The sequence below is a fragment of the Meleagris gallopavo genome, chromosome 13 (assembly GCF_905368555.1).
Source record: "Meleagris gallopavo chromosome 13, MGAL_WU_HG_1.1, whole genome shotgun sequence".
In the NCBI taxonomy this organism is placed as follows: Eukaryota; Metazoa; Chordata; class Aves; order Galliformes; family Phasianidae; genus Meleagris; species Meleagris gallopavo.
In genome coordinates, this window is record NC_139416.1 from 2,110,765 (window position 1) to 2,124,079 (window position 13,315).

A 13,315-nucleotide genomic window follows, 5' to 3' on the forward strand; every position below is an offset into this window, starting at 1 on the left:
CAGCAGCCCACGTCCGGCAGCCCCCGCCCTGAGCTTTGTTTTCTTCCTGAGTTGAGAAAGTGAATGGCCTCCAGTACCCGCAGGAGCACTGCCGGTCAGCGACCTGCATATTAAGACTATTTGATAGAGCAAACTCTCAGCTACCAAACACTGTTTTTCAATGGTCACCACCATTAGCTGCACATTTTCAGCAGTGATGAACAAGAGCCCACGTGCCATGCTTATAATAATCTGCATCAGCAGACCCACTGTTCCATAGTGTGTGATCACTCACTGCCTCATTGTGCTCACATCCACTGCTTTGTCTCCATAAACGTTCAGCAAGCACTGATGAATGCCAGTGGGTGTCATTTCTTCCACATGGAGTATACCTGATGTCACCAGGAGGATGATGGCCCCACTCCCTGCTGGCTTGTCAGGTCCGGTCCAGCACTGGGGCTGATGTCACCCAGCTGTACCCAAGGGGACAGAATCCATGGCATTCTTTAAGATGCCACCCAGGATCCATCACTGGCTGCTTGGGCTTTGGCGAGGACTCATCTTGCAATGGAAACTTATGCTATGCCTCTCAAAAAGGCCTTTTTTTGAGTGGAGGAGGGATTCTAGGATGGTTTCTCTGCAGGAAAACAAACATTTCTTCTCTCATTTTTAGGGCAGGGAAGCAACAGTCCTGGTGAGGAAGCCTTGCTGGGAGCAGGAATGGTAGGAAGGGGTTGATTGTTGGTCTTTATGACCTTTGAGCTCTTTTCCACCCTTAAAAATTCTGTGACACCTTTGCTCATATGCACTTCCACATCAGATGCTATTTGGTCAGACTGCCCCTCTGCTGCCATTCGTTGCACAACATGTAATAAGATCAGTGGGAAAGTTCAACTTCTATTGCCATGTCACCAACATCCACCTCTGACATCATGGGCCAATATAAAACAGGGGGCTTTACTTTCAGAGCAGTCCTCAGAATGGCTGAGGTTGGAAGGGACCTTACAGCCCACCCAGTTCCAACCCCTGCCATGGGTTGGGTGGCCCCCAACAGCTCAGAGCCCATCCATGGCCTGGAGCCAATCCAGGTATGGGGCATCCATAGCTCTGAGTAGCAGTGCCAAGGCCTCACCAACTTCTGACATCTTCCTGACATCTAACCTACAACTCCCCTCTGTCCTATCACTATCAGACCCTTTGAAAAGTTGCCCTCAATAAGGGGCTAAAGACAAAATAGCAGAGCATCAGAGCCATGTTCTGCCCCAATGCTCCTCATCCATTCCCAGCCAGCAGGAGGGCAGGGAAGGACAGGGCACTGCCGGGCATTGACCTCCTGCAGGAAGGAAAGGGCCAGACAGTTTCCACCTACAACAGTGCCACAAACACCAAACATCACTGCCCTGGAGTAACCAGCCCTGAGGGCAGCACAGGGACATCAGCCTGTCCCCTGCACAAGGCCAGGCTGTCCACTGGAGCTCCTTATCCCCCCTCATACTGAGAAGTTGGTGGTGGTGCTTTACCCTGAATTGACCCAAAACCTCGTGGCCTTTCAATTTCAAGAAGTTCAGAGCACATAATGCGCTCTGCTGTAGAGCACATACAAGTACAGATAAGTGACTGCAAATTTTATTGAATCAAAGCCCTTAACCACATTAGAGGAAACAAATACAACAGAGTTGCTCTAGAGTGAAAATGCATCTACATTAAATACAGGTCTCAGTCTGCTTTGATTTTATAACTGAAAGCAGTAAATTTAAGTCTTGCATAAATTCTTGATTAAAGCTGAATGCACTTAACTCTTCTCCCATTATTTGAAAGCAGAGAAGAAATCAGGTTTGAGTATGAAGGACTTGTTGGGCAGTTTGAAACCTGCAGCTCCACTGCCCCCCAGCTGCCCCTTTTGCCAAGGAAATGGCACAATGCATCTTTCATAGGAAAATATTTACAGAGCAAAATTTAAAATCTTGTTGAAGCAATTTAACAATAGATCTTTCCTAAAAACCTGCTAATGCTTATCTAGCAATTTAAGATATTACACTCAGTGTAATTTAAATAGCATTTGAAACATTCCAACAGGAATCACATTACACAGAAGAAGCAATTTGCTTCTCTAACATCTTTGCACATATGCTCAGAGCCTGTGCATTTAGTGCACAAGTTCACAATGCCAAGCCTCTACATAGCTACCCAATAAATGCTACGGAAGAAAGTTCTTTGGAATGAGGGCAATCATCTTGTGCCTGTATTGCAACAACTTAAGGCCTCTTGCAGCTTCATCAGTGAAGGCCAGAGAAATGCCACCACACATTTTCACTCCTGTTCTGGGATCAGCATCTGATCTGCTCACCGATGTTCCACAATTCCACAAAAGCAAACGGTGCTGCATCAGTTGCGGGTCAGCCTGGGCCCTTCTGGAAGGAGGGATGCAAAGAAAGTCTTGAAAAACAGCCAGGCTGTGCTCATAAGGGATGGGTTGGTCTGTGGCAGCTCTGGCAGAACTTGTCCCGCATCAGGAAGAGCGCCAGGTTCCTCTGCTCTGCCTGCATTCCCTCCCTGCTGAAAAGAAGAACATTCAGTGAGAATCACTGCAGAAATGCCTTATGAGAATCAGGTGCTAAGCTGTATTGCTACTCCATTTTCACTGTCAATATAAAACCTACACAGTGCTTCTCTACTGAAGTAACCCCCAACAACCAAAGAAAGAATATACTGCTTAGGACAGACGTACACATGGCTTATCTTGTCAGGTGTTTCCTTTACAGCTAAGGAACTCAAACTCTGACAACAACCCCAGGTGTCACTGGAAATGCAGGACTCAGCTTGCTCACATACTCAGACCTGAGTTCAGATACAGAACTGCAACAGACCACTCTCCATCACCTAACAAGTAGAAGATAACATGCAGCACTTAAGTACTCCCAAGAGGAAGCAGGCTGGCAATTATTCCACACAGAAGATGCTTCTCTATGAAAATTCAGAATTTTCACTACCTGTATAAACAGTAAAAACTTCATTGCATTTCATGTTCATGTTTTAGAAAACACAATACCTGCAAGTTATTGTTCTGGTCCTGGTTTTCAGCAGCTTGAGGAGGAATGTTATCTGGGAAAGGCTGAGCTCGTCGTTGTCTAAAGGGGAACCAGCCAACGTGGTGCCTGAGGGAAGGCAACGTATTTGTGTTAATGCTGCTTACACAGCTCCTCCCTGACACACCAGGGTAATTCAACAACATTCTATTTGGGGATTATCAACAGTGTGTTTAAGGACTTGATGAAGCCATTAGCCTTCCTTCTACAAGTCTGAATATATAGAAGTGCATTTTTAAGCTGCTGCAGTTTCAGCTCTGAGACTACTGACAGGAACTCACAGGCCTGCACCCGTTATCTCACTGGTGATCAAACAGTATATGAGGGGACATTGTCAGACACCCCAAAAACATCACTCAAGGGCTGGCTATTTGTACTGTACTTGTAAGAGATTTATCCCTAGTGTTTCCCTTCTAGAGCAGCTTAAAAGCAACTCACGACTTCACTTTTTTTTTTTTAAGCTTTGTCTTCTCTCCTGAGAAGGTAACAAAAACCCATGTGGCTACATGACTCACAGAGAAGGTGCAAGGTTCTCTCTCAAGATTTCAAGCACTTGTCCATTGTTTCACTGAACTTTCACAGAGCTGCAGGGGCTTTACACTAGGAATTACTTTGTCTTCCAATGGTTTTCCAAAAAGGAAAGTCAGCTACACCAGAAGAGGGGGCAAGATGATTCCCCATCACCTATCCATTCTACACTGAACCCAGAGGCCGTAACTGTATTTCTGCTAACACTGAGGTATAACCAGGGTGAGATGAGAGGTTCACCTTCTCCAGGTATACAAATCCCATGAAGCTCTAACATGAGAAAGCTCGCCTCCCTCCCAAGTGCAGCACTTCACTGCAACATTTGACAGCACTCAATATCCAAACGGTGCACTTACAGATACATCAGAACAGTGCCACCCATAACCAGGAGGAATCTGCTGATGCTGGAGTAGAAATAGATGATGTTGACAAAAACATAGAACAGCGTTGCAGAGTAGAGCCAGTCCAGCCAGTCTCGATTGCCACCCTCCTCCTCTTCCCCCATGAGAGGACCCCCCTGGGCGTTCATCCTTAAGTTCTGGTTGGCCACCTCGTTAGCTTGCGGAGCAGCATTCCGGTCCCCAGGTTGGTTGTGTGCAGGAAATGGGTCCGGGAGAGGAGCTGGGGGGGTCACTGGGATCTCCTGAGAACGCCGTGTGGAGGATGGGTCAGCAGGTGCAGCAGTAGAAGCCAAGCTGAAAACCAGAGAAATTTGGTTTAAATCTTTTTATGGTGAACAGACACTCAGAATTTGTCCACCTCAGAAGTTCAGAACCACTGAAGTCAGAGCACATACAATTTAGGAAAAGGTTGTGCTTCACAAGGGCTCAAAACAAGTTTTGGCTCTGCCTGTGACAATGCTTTCGTGACTGCCAAGTCAAACCACACACCTTCATGTTAGCAATAACTTCAGAGTTATTCTGATCAACCTGAAGGTGTTCTGTAAGGCTGCTTACACTTCTTGGTTTTATCTCTGAGACAATTTCCCATCTGTGGGCTACTTTCAGCAGTCACAAAATATGGTAAGGAGCTAACATAACAGCAGAAGTAAATTTCCTGCAGAAAAGCAAGGTACAGCAGTAGAGCACTAAGTCTTCTGACTACACCATAAGAAAACTAGCAGTCCTTTTCTGTATTTCCTTCTATTAGCTTCTACTTTCCACTAGCAGCTTCAAGAGAACTTACTATTGCATGTAGTATTGCCTTGCATAGATCTGTTGAAGCCAGGACATCTGAAGCATGCTGTAGGTTGTGTACACAGAAAACCCCAGAGGCACAGCTTGGAAAGCATGCTGAGGTGTTTCAGGCCTGTGCAAAATTTAAACAACATTTGTTAAACACCAGAAAAGCCACAAGAGCCATTTATTGCAGGACATTAGATGGCTTCTGCTATTTCCCACACCGACACAAAAAAAATCTTCCCTTCAGAGTATTAAAAACATCTCTTCCCAGTGAATAAAAGCAAGATTTGCTATTATAGCAAATAACTGGAGTTTATACATCCTTAACACCTCTGGCCTATTCTCCACTGCACACACCTTAATGCACATATCAGGGCTGGCATCCAACAGTCAGCCCAAGCAGGCCTACCCCATGAGGGGCTCATGAATGGACTTACCTGGCACCAGCTTCTGCTGCTGCCTGACCACCAGGAGAGCATCTCAGCCTTCCACCATCTGAGGAAGCAGCAGCTGGTTCTTCTCTAGCTTCTGTCATCAGCTTTGGCTGTGCAGCTTTAACCTAGAGGCAACCAAAGCTACCTGAGGGACTGTTCAGAACACCATGCAAATCTCACACAAACAATTACACCACAACGCACACATTTCTTATTTTAGAGAAACTGTTTCACATCTCATGGTCTTTATTCTGCACTAGGTTCCTCCAGGTGCCACAATACTGACACTGCACTTAATCCTATGCTACAAAGCACCTCCATCTCTATTTTAGAGCCCTTTAGTTGTACATAAAACATCATATGTTACAGGCATTTCATGTTTTCACTCCCATTCAGGTCCTGTTACCGAAGTACAACTTGATATGTGCTCAAGACAAACCAACTTATCAGCTACTATGAGTCTGTGCTTTCACACCCATTTGTGGTACACAGATGTAATTCAAGAGCTGCTCTGGGGTGATACAGCTGCACAGTATTCAGAGGGTGACTCACATCTGGCAACATGGGTAGGGAAAGTTCAAATTGCTCAGTCCAGGCAGCATAAACACTTCTATGTACTTCAGCACATACACTCAGAAGTAAGAAAGTTTGGTCAGTGGCATTTAGGACCAATAACTCATGACACCAGCCACTTAACTTTCCCTCTGCCATCTGAGTCATTAAAGGGCAGGTAACACATCTTCACCTCCATCTGTTCTTCCCCACGCAGCCACCAGAGCAAGGAGAGCTGCCCCAATGACCACATCAGCCTCCATCTGGGTATGACAGGCCTTATATTATTAAGCAGAACAGACCAGAAAGCAGCACTCCTCAAGGAAGCACATTACAACCACCTTACACCTTGGATATTTCCTGTCAGTGCAGATTTGGATGGCACCTGTTAAGCCAGCAGTTTCTGACCTTAATTTAACTAGATTCTCACAAAGTAAGCACCAATAGCATCACAGCATTACCAGGAAACACCTGCAGCACTGGTGAGCACTTACAGCCCCAGCACTGAAAGTATAAATAAAGTCAGTGTAAATACCTCCGTGCTGCTCTCTGGCACATCTGTGGGAGTCCTCAGGTTGTAGACCAGGTGCAGAGCGTGCAGCTCCTCCTGCTGAGAGACACACGGACACATTAGAGAAGTTCCCCCGTGCCGAGGTGCTTCAGCACAGGACGGAGCAGCGATCCTACCGCGGGCAGGAGCTCGTGCAGGAGCTGATGGTCCAGCAGCAGCTTCCCACAGTAGATCAGCTTCTGGTCCTCCTCAGCCTTGAAGAGACGGAAAGAAAGAACTCACCACCTCCTCCGAGCACACGGAGCCGCCAAGTGACCCACGCGGAATCCCGGCCCCGCGCAGCCCCGGCTCCCAAGGTCTCGCGGCGCCGCAACCGCACCCGGGCCTTGCGTCAGCCCGCACCCCCCCGCTCCGCAGCCCTTACCGGCGCCCCGGGCGCACGGCGGCGCAGCTCGGCCTTCAGGCGCCGCACGCTCCAGGCGGGCGCGGCGCGGAGCCGCAGGTCGGGGTGACGCCGAGCGGGGCTGCGCACCAACAGGGACAGCGACGGCTCCTCCGCCATGGCGCGCGTATGGCGGGGCCCCCCGCCGCCGCCCCTTATATAGCCGCCCTCCACGCCCCGCCCACTTCCGCCCCGCCCGACCGCAGCGCCGCGGTGGCTGCAAGCGATTGGCTGCGTGGGTAGAGGGAGCGGACACGTGGGCCAATAGGAAGCAGCCTCGCGTGCCGCGCGGCGGGGGGCGGAGCGAGGAAGGGTCTCTCGGCGCCGCGTCACCATGGTAACCCGGTAACCCCGGGCCGGGCCGGTCGCGGTGACGTCGCGCTGCGGTGGTGTCTTCAGCCCCACATCCCGGTGCCTGGCTCCCTCGGGTCGCAGCTTCCCCACAGCGGCCCTCAGGCCCGGGCACACGGCCCCCTCCCTTGGCACCGCTCTGGCTGCGGGCCGCCTGCTGTGGATCGGGCACGGAGCTGCTGTACAGGGATTGCGGGCTGAGGGACGGGCCCCACCGCGGCACGGGACATGGCCATGGGCTGAGGCCCCTCCCCGCCCTTTGCCCGCAGCTGGGCTGTACCCGCGGCCTGAGCTGACCCCACCTGGCCAGCGAGAACCACGGCCCTCAGAAAAGAGAAAGCCGGCACCGTGCCCGAGGCCGCCCTTGTGAACGTCCCCAGCTGAAGCTGTTTGCCTGCTGCTGGCTGGCTGTGGCCTGTGCTCAGGTGGGCATGGGGTGAGGCTGTGGGGGTGAGTGCTGGAGGGGCCCGGGGCTGCTGAGCCTTTGGGTAGCCTTCACTGCCGTCCCCAAAGTGGTGACCCTGGGCAGGGATGTGGCTGCGGCCTTGGGGCTCCCCAGCTCAAGGCCCTGACTCTGTGGGCACAGCTCAAAGCAGGAGCCAAGCCTCACACGTGTCCTGCGAGCAATGAACCCCGGTTCACCAGACGCTGAGTTGAAGGGCTCTGAAAGCCCTCTGTCAATATTGCCTGCGTCAGTGCTGACCCCGCTGACAGCAGGATTATCTGTCTGACCTCAACGCAATTACCCTGTGAGCAAACCCGCCGAGTTAAACCCGGCGCAGCCAGGGTGCTTCCCTCTGCTCCCTGTCCTTCTGCAGCAGCTCCTGGCCACGCTCTCCTGGGCAAAGCACTGAGGGCCGGAGCTGCATCGGGGAGGGTCAGACAGGGGTCAGGGAATGGTTCTGCCCCAGAGGGCGGTGGGCACAGAACAGCTCCCCAGGGCTGCCGGAGCTCAGGGAGCGCAGGGACGCCGCTCTCAGCCGTAGGGTCTGATTTACGGGTGGCCCCACGAGGGTCCCTCCCAGCTCGGGGCATTCCGCGATCGACGTCTCTGCGACCCCACGCTGCCCGCCGCCCGCGGGGGTCCCCCCTCCCGGCCCCGCCCCGCCCCCGTTGCTATGGCGACGTTGTCAGCGCGCTCCCTTTCGCTTCACGGCCGCGCGCCGCGCCGCGCCGACCCCGCCCCCGAGCCCCGCCTCGACCAATGGCGCGGCGCCGCCCGGCCGGCCCGCCGGTGACGTCATGGCCCGTGAAAATCCCCCGTGGCCGCGGGAGCGGCGGCGCGGGGCGGTGCGGGCAGCATGGCCAAACACCACCGCACGCCGGCGCGATCCGCCGAGCCCGTCATCGAGGTCAAGAGCAAGGTAAGCGCTGATGCCGGTGCTGATGCCTGCCCGGTGCTGATGCCGGTGCTGATGCCGGTGCTGATGCCGGTGCTGATGCCGGTGCTGATGCCGGTGCTGATGCCGGTGCTGATGCCGGTGCTGATGCCGGTGCTGATGCCGGTGCTGATGGTGCCCGCCCGCCCCGGCAGCACACGTGGGGGCGGCAGCGCGCAGAGGCAGACCGGCCGTGAGGGGCCCTGCTCCGCTCCCGGTGCTGCAGCGGCACGGCTCCGAGCGCCGCGCGGTGCCGGTACCGGGAGGACGGGGCCGCCGGGCCGTCAGCCCTCCCGCTCGATGCGGTGGAGGGCGCAGCGCCGGGAGCGCTCGGCAGGTGCGCGGCGGCGGCGGGGGCGGCGCGGCCCCAGCGGTGCGGGCGGGCCGGGGGCAGCCCTCGGTTAGATGCGCACAGCTGGGTTAGATGTGTGCCGCCGGTACGCGGTCACACCGGGGACGCCTCGGGCCAGGTGTGCATCCCGACACCTCCCTTCTCTCCGGCGTGAGGGGGCATCCAGATGTGCACACGCATCCAGATGTGTGGGTGCATCCAGATGTGCCCTCGCTCAGCCCCCCCAGCACACCCTCGCCCAGCTGTGCTCTGCCGGCCCCCAGCCCTGCACTCACCCAGATGTGCCTCCTCCAGATGTGCCTCTGCCAGCCCCCGAGGATGCACCCTGTGTCCCTGTGTGCCCCTTCCCCATCTCTGCCTGCATGCCCCGTGAATAACAGCTGGGGTCCTGCTAACCCTTCTCCAGCTCTAACCACCTTTCCCTCCTCTGCCTTCTCCTCCTCCTCTGCAGTTTGATGCTGAGTTCCGTCGCTTTGCCATGAAGCGCTCCAGCGCCGGCACCTTCCAGGACTTTTACAGCCTACTGCAGAGCGTGCATCAAATCCCCCGTGTGGATGTGCTGCTGGGCTACACGGACGTGCATGGCGACCTGCTGCCCATCAACAACGACGACAACTACCACAAGGCCCTGTCCTCCGCCAACCCCCTGCTCAGGATCATCATCCAGAAAAAGGGTCAGTGGCAACCGGAGAAGGGCTGGGATCCATTCCTTGGGATGCGTGGGGCGAGCGACTGTCCCCATGCTGGCTGTGTTCCTCTTGTTGTGCTGGGGGATGGCTTGGGAGGAGGTGACACCACGGCTACCTAGCCCGTGCATTTCACCTCTTGGAAGTCGTCTTTGCAGCTGGCTGGCATGGGCTCCATGCAGAGCAGCTTCCTTGTGCTGGTCTGTGAAATAGTTGTGATAGTTGTGATAGCAGCATCCCAAGTGCAGCTGCATGGGATGGACCCTGAGCACTGCGGTGGTTTCTAGCTCATGTTGTCTGCCCAAAGTCCCCAGATGAGGGGTGATGTTGTGCTGCTGAGTCAGGTTTCCTGTGCTCCTTCATGGGTTTCCTCGAGGGCCATTCAAGCAGCTTCAAACCATCACCTCCTGCACCAGGGCTGCAATATCAGGCAGGAACCTGGCAGAGGGTCTGTAAGAGGGGCACATGGAGAGGCCAGGAGTGAGCCCTGGGTGAGTCACGGCTGATTTAGAATGGATCCAGGTCATTCCAGGGCTGGGCTGTAGTCAAACCAGTCCCCAGGTTGGTGAGGAACACAGGCAGCTGCAGAGCTTCCTTCACACACTGGGTGCAGGGGGAGCACGCACGCAGTGTGTCCGGATGTGTGGGTTTTGGAGTCCTGTGCCATGGGGTTGAAAAGCAAAACCCACAACACGTTGGCTCCCCGTGCCACCACTCACACGTAGAGGCAGTGGAGATGTCCCATTGGTGCCCAGCTGGGGACAGGTGCTCAGGGCTGGGCTCACAGGAAGGGCAGGAGGATGCCTGGTGCATTCCCAAGGCACCAAGCGGCACAGCCTGGCTGCCTCTCGCCCCCCAGAGAGCAGCCATGTGCTGAAATAGCTGTGGGAAAGCCTCCACCGCCCTTCCCCAAGCTAAAAATAAGGCTGGCGGTGAGTACAGGGAGATATTTATAACCCAGGAGCCCTGGCAGACCAGCTCGTCCTGGGAGGAACCCCATGTCCCCGTGGTGCCAAGGACTCCCCCGTGCCCAGAGCAGGATCTGGTGCTGGTGGGGAGCTCTTGCACTTGGCAGCCCCTCCCTTGGGTGCTGCACTGCGTGGAATGCTGCCTTCCCCTTGCTGTGCCACTGGGGCCAGGCTTTCTCAGCATCCTCCTGAGGTCACTTTGGGACTGGGTGCTTTCTGTATTGGCGGCAGAACACCCACTGGTTCTGCAGGCTGGGCACTGAGGATGCTGATAAGCCCTGTGCAGCATTGAAAGGATGCAGCGGCAACACAGCATCCAGATCTGAGCTCCCCCATGGAGAGGGTTGGAGTGAAACCAGAGAGAGCCCAGGGAATGCTCCCTGGCCCTCAGGGGATGCATTCAAGGGAAGGATGTGGGGTAGATGGCACCCACTGAACAGCCCCAGAGCGGTTGGCTGGGGTGAATGGAGCCAGACCCTGCTGGGGGGTCTGCAGTGCCCGGAGGTGGAATAAGAAGTGCTGACAGGATGCATGGGTTGGGAGGTCCAGGGCTGTGGGGACACTGGATGGGGCACTGGGAGATGGGTGTCCTGCTTGTGGTTGTGGCAGGGCTCTGCGGCCCTGATCTGGTCATTCTGCTCCAACAGGGACGAAGTGGGGAGCTGGTGTGTGTGTGTGCCCCAAACCAAGGCACAGCAGCGGCCCTCAGGCTGGCAGAGCCGGCAGCTCAAGCGTTAAGACGCAGAGCTTGGCTTAAAGTGTGATTAAGGCTGAATCACCGCCTGGATCCCACTAATCCCAGCCGCGTGTACACTGGGTAATCCCAGGAGATGGGCCCAGAGGAGACAGGAAGAGCCGGGCCGATGTTTGGTGGGGAAAGCTGGTGAGATCGCAGCCGCTGTGCGGTGCTGAGCGCCGTCTGACCGCATCCCCCTTTGCTCCTCACAGCAGAATCGGACGCCGGCGTCTTCGCCTCCAACTCATTGCAGAGGAAGAAGAAGGGACTGCTGCGCCCAGCGCACTACCGGGCCAAACCTCACCTCCTCATCGGCATGCCCCAGGACTTCCGCCAGATCTCCTCCATCATTGACGTGGACATCCTGCCCGAGACGCACCGCCGCGTGCGGCTGCACAAGCACGGCTCCGACAAGCCGCTGGGCTTCTACATCCGCGACGGCGTCAGCGTGCGCGTGGCCCCGCAGGGCGTCGAGAAAGTGCCCGGCATCTTCATCTCCCGCCTGGTGAAGGGCGGCCTGGCGGAGAGCACGGGGCTGCTGGCGGTGAGCGACGAGATCCTGGAGGTCAACGGCATCGACGTGGCCGGCAAGTCTCTGGACCAGGTGACGGACATGATGGTGGCCAACAGCCACAACCTCATCATCACCGTCAAGCCGGCCAACCAGCGCAACAACGTCATCCGTAGCAGCAAAGCCTCGGGCAGCTCGGGGGTGTCCACGGACAGCACCCCAAGCCAGCAGACCCCCAGCCCGGCCTCACAGTACCTCAGCAACTACAGCACAGCCGAGAGCGACGAGGAGGGCGACCTGGTCATCGAGAGCGACGGCGCGCCCCACTACGGCCCCGTGGGCTGCCCCAATGGGGGCCCTGCTGACGGACCCCTCCCGCCCAGCCTGTCCCCGCACAGCTCGCAGGGCTCCCTGCAGTCCCTGGGCAGCCACGACGGCAGCCCCGGCCGGGGCAGCGTGCGGGAGGACGGCACCCTGCTCACCCTATAGCCGGACTGCTTGTGGGCACCGGGGCAATGGGGCCGAGCGGGGCTGCCTCTGCCCTGTCCTCGCCCTGGGGTCTGCTCCTGCCAGGCATCTGAGCCCCTCACCTCCCTTCTTCCACCCACGTGGGTTTTTTAATTATTTTATCAAAACGTGCATCATCAAGTAATATATTGCAATGGACAGTAAAACCTTTTCTAGAAAACGCCCCGTTTTTGTCCATCGTTCGCGTCGCTGCAGGGGCCAGCAGTCTGTCTCCATTCAGGACAGCAAATGGGTTTGGTGCTGTGGGATGGGACAAGTGTGTCCCTAACAGTTCTGCACACTTGGCTTTGCTGCTTCCCAGGTGGACCCAGCAAGGCTAATTGCAGAGTTATCCTCCAATACGTGCTCAGGCTGCTTTGGGCACAGCAAGCGCCTGTGCCCAGGGCAAACGTGGGGTCCTGATGTGGGTGCTGCTGTGTGGTGACATCTGTCTTACAGGAGTAGGAGGACCCACAGCTCTCCAGAACTGCAGGGCTGAGCCGGGCCCCAGACAGGCAGGAGAGAGATGCAGACAGCAGAGCTGGTTAGTCCAGGCTGGTTTATGGCAGGGAGTGCAACTGCAGCAGGGCCGGGGCTGCTCGCAGCGCAGTGGCAACGCCCTGAGGACAGCCCCAAGGAGGTGAGGGGCCATTTTCTGGTTGGTACCTCGCCTCCTCCAGCCCCAAGCAATGGGAGCTTCCTTGGGGCTTGGCAGCAGTGCTTTCCCCCCGCAGCCTGGGGCACAGGATGAGGCTGCAACGTCTCACCACCCTGAGAAGCCCCAGATCCTGCCTTGGGATGAGGGAAAGCCTGCAGCAGTGCAGCATTTGTCCCATGGTGGAGATTTTCCCAAGCAAGCTGGACAGGGCCCTGAGCTGTGGATGTGGCCCTGCTCTGGGCAGCAGATGGACCAGAACCCTCCAGTGATGCCCTCTGGGCTGAATCTTCCTTTGCTCCACAAAGCAAAGAGCTTTTCAGAGCTGCTGAAACTCCTATGGCGAATTTGATGGTATGGAGGCAGAGTTCACCTGCACAATGGCACCTGCCCTGTCCTCTGGCCACTTCAGGCCATCCCCTGTGAGGGTCTCACACCCCTCCTCCTGGCTGCATCA

At 55.8% G+C, this 13,315-nt stretch overlaps 2 protein-coding genes across 7 annotated transcripts; one reads left to right on the forward strand and one right to left on the reverse strand.

Annotated features, from left to right (window-relative positions):
* Window positions 1-1,589: 1,589 nt before the first annotated feature.
* On the reverse strand, window positions 1,590-6,867 carry HERPUD1 (homocysteine inducible ER protein with ubiquitin like domain 1). Of its 3 annotated transcripts, none has more exons than XM_085234743.1 (8): window positions 6,696-6,867; window positions 6,448-6,525; window positions 6,296-6,367; window positions 5,212-5,333; window positions 4,779-4,901; window positions 3,950-4,288; window positions 3,029-3,134; window positions 1,590-2,535 (listed from the first exon to the last, which is right to left on the reverse strand). In XM_085234743.1, exons 1-8 carry the CDS (start codon window positions 6,831-6,833, stop codon window positions 2,365-2,367), a joined length of 1,149 nt encoding a protein of 382 aa, XP_085090869.1. In that variant the 5' UTR covers window positions 6,834-6,867; the 3' UTR covers window positions 1,590-2,364. The 3 variants fall into 3 exon arrangements, with proteins under 3 accessions (XP_085090869.1, XP_085090868.1, XP_085090867.1); XM_085234742.1 differs by having other exon boundaries at window positions 1,590-2,532; window positions 6,296-6,370; window positions 6,696-6,866; XM_085234741.1 differs by having other exon boundaries at window positions 6,296-6,370; window positions 6,696-6,866.
* A 110-nt stretch (window positions 6,868-6,977) lies between these two features.
* PARD6A (partitioning defective 6 homolog beta) lies at window positions 6,978-12,384 on the forward strand. Of its 4 annotated transcripts, none has more exons than XM_085234746.1 (3): window positions 6,978-7,489; window positions 9,247-9,469; window positions 11,398-12,384. In XM_085234746.1, exons 2-3 carry the CDS (start codon window positions 9,274-9,276, stop codon window positions 12,183-12,185), a joined length of 984 nt encoding a protein of 327 aa, XP_085090872.1. In that variant the 5' UTR covers window positions 6,978-7,489; window positions 9,247-9,273; the 3' UTR covers window positions 12,186-12,384. The 4 variants fall into 4 exon arrangements, with proteins under 4 accessions (XP_085090872.1, XP_085090870.1, XP_085090871.1 ...); XM_085234744.1 differs by lacking the exon at window positions 6,978-7,489 and adding an exon at window positions 7,496-8,428; XM_085234745.1 differs by lacking the exon at window positions 6,978-7,489 and adding an exon at window positions 7,496-8,428 and having other exon boundaries at window positions 11,401-12,384.
* Window positions 12,385-13,315: the final 931 nt, after the last annotated feature.

What these genes read in the sequence shown, in the direction of transcription:
- PARD6A (XM_085234744.1), top strand. Translation starts at nt 8,366, where the DNA reads ATGGCCAAACACCACCGCACGCCGGCGCGATCCGCCGAGCCCGTCATC. An exon ending in TCATCGAGGTCAAGAGCAAG is followed by an intron (nt 8,429 to 9,246) that starts GTAAGCGCTGAT and finishes CCTCCTCTGCAG; the next exon opens with TTTGATGCTGAGTTCCGTCG. An exon ending in GATCATCATCCAGAAAAAGG is followed by an intron (nt 9,470 to 11,397) that starts GTCAGTGGCAAC and finishes TGCTCCTCACAG; the next exon opens with CAGAATCGGACGCCGGCGTC.
- HERPUD1 (XM_085234741.1), bottom strand. Translation starts at nt 6,833, where the DNA reads ATGGCGGAGGAGCCGTCGCTGTCCCTGTTGGTGCGCAGCCCCGCTCGG. An exon ending in GCCGTGCGCCCGGGGCGCCG is followed by an intron (nt 6,526 to 6,695) that starts GTAAGGGCTGCG and finishes CGTCTCTTCAAG; the next exon opens with GCTGAGGAGGACCAGAAGCT. An exon ending in AGGCAATACTACATGCAATA is followed by an intron (nt 4,289 to 4,778) that starts GTAAGTTCTCTT and finishes TCTGGTTTTCAG; the next exon opens with CTTGGCTTCTACTGCTGCAC.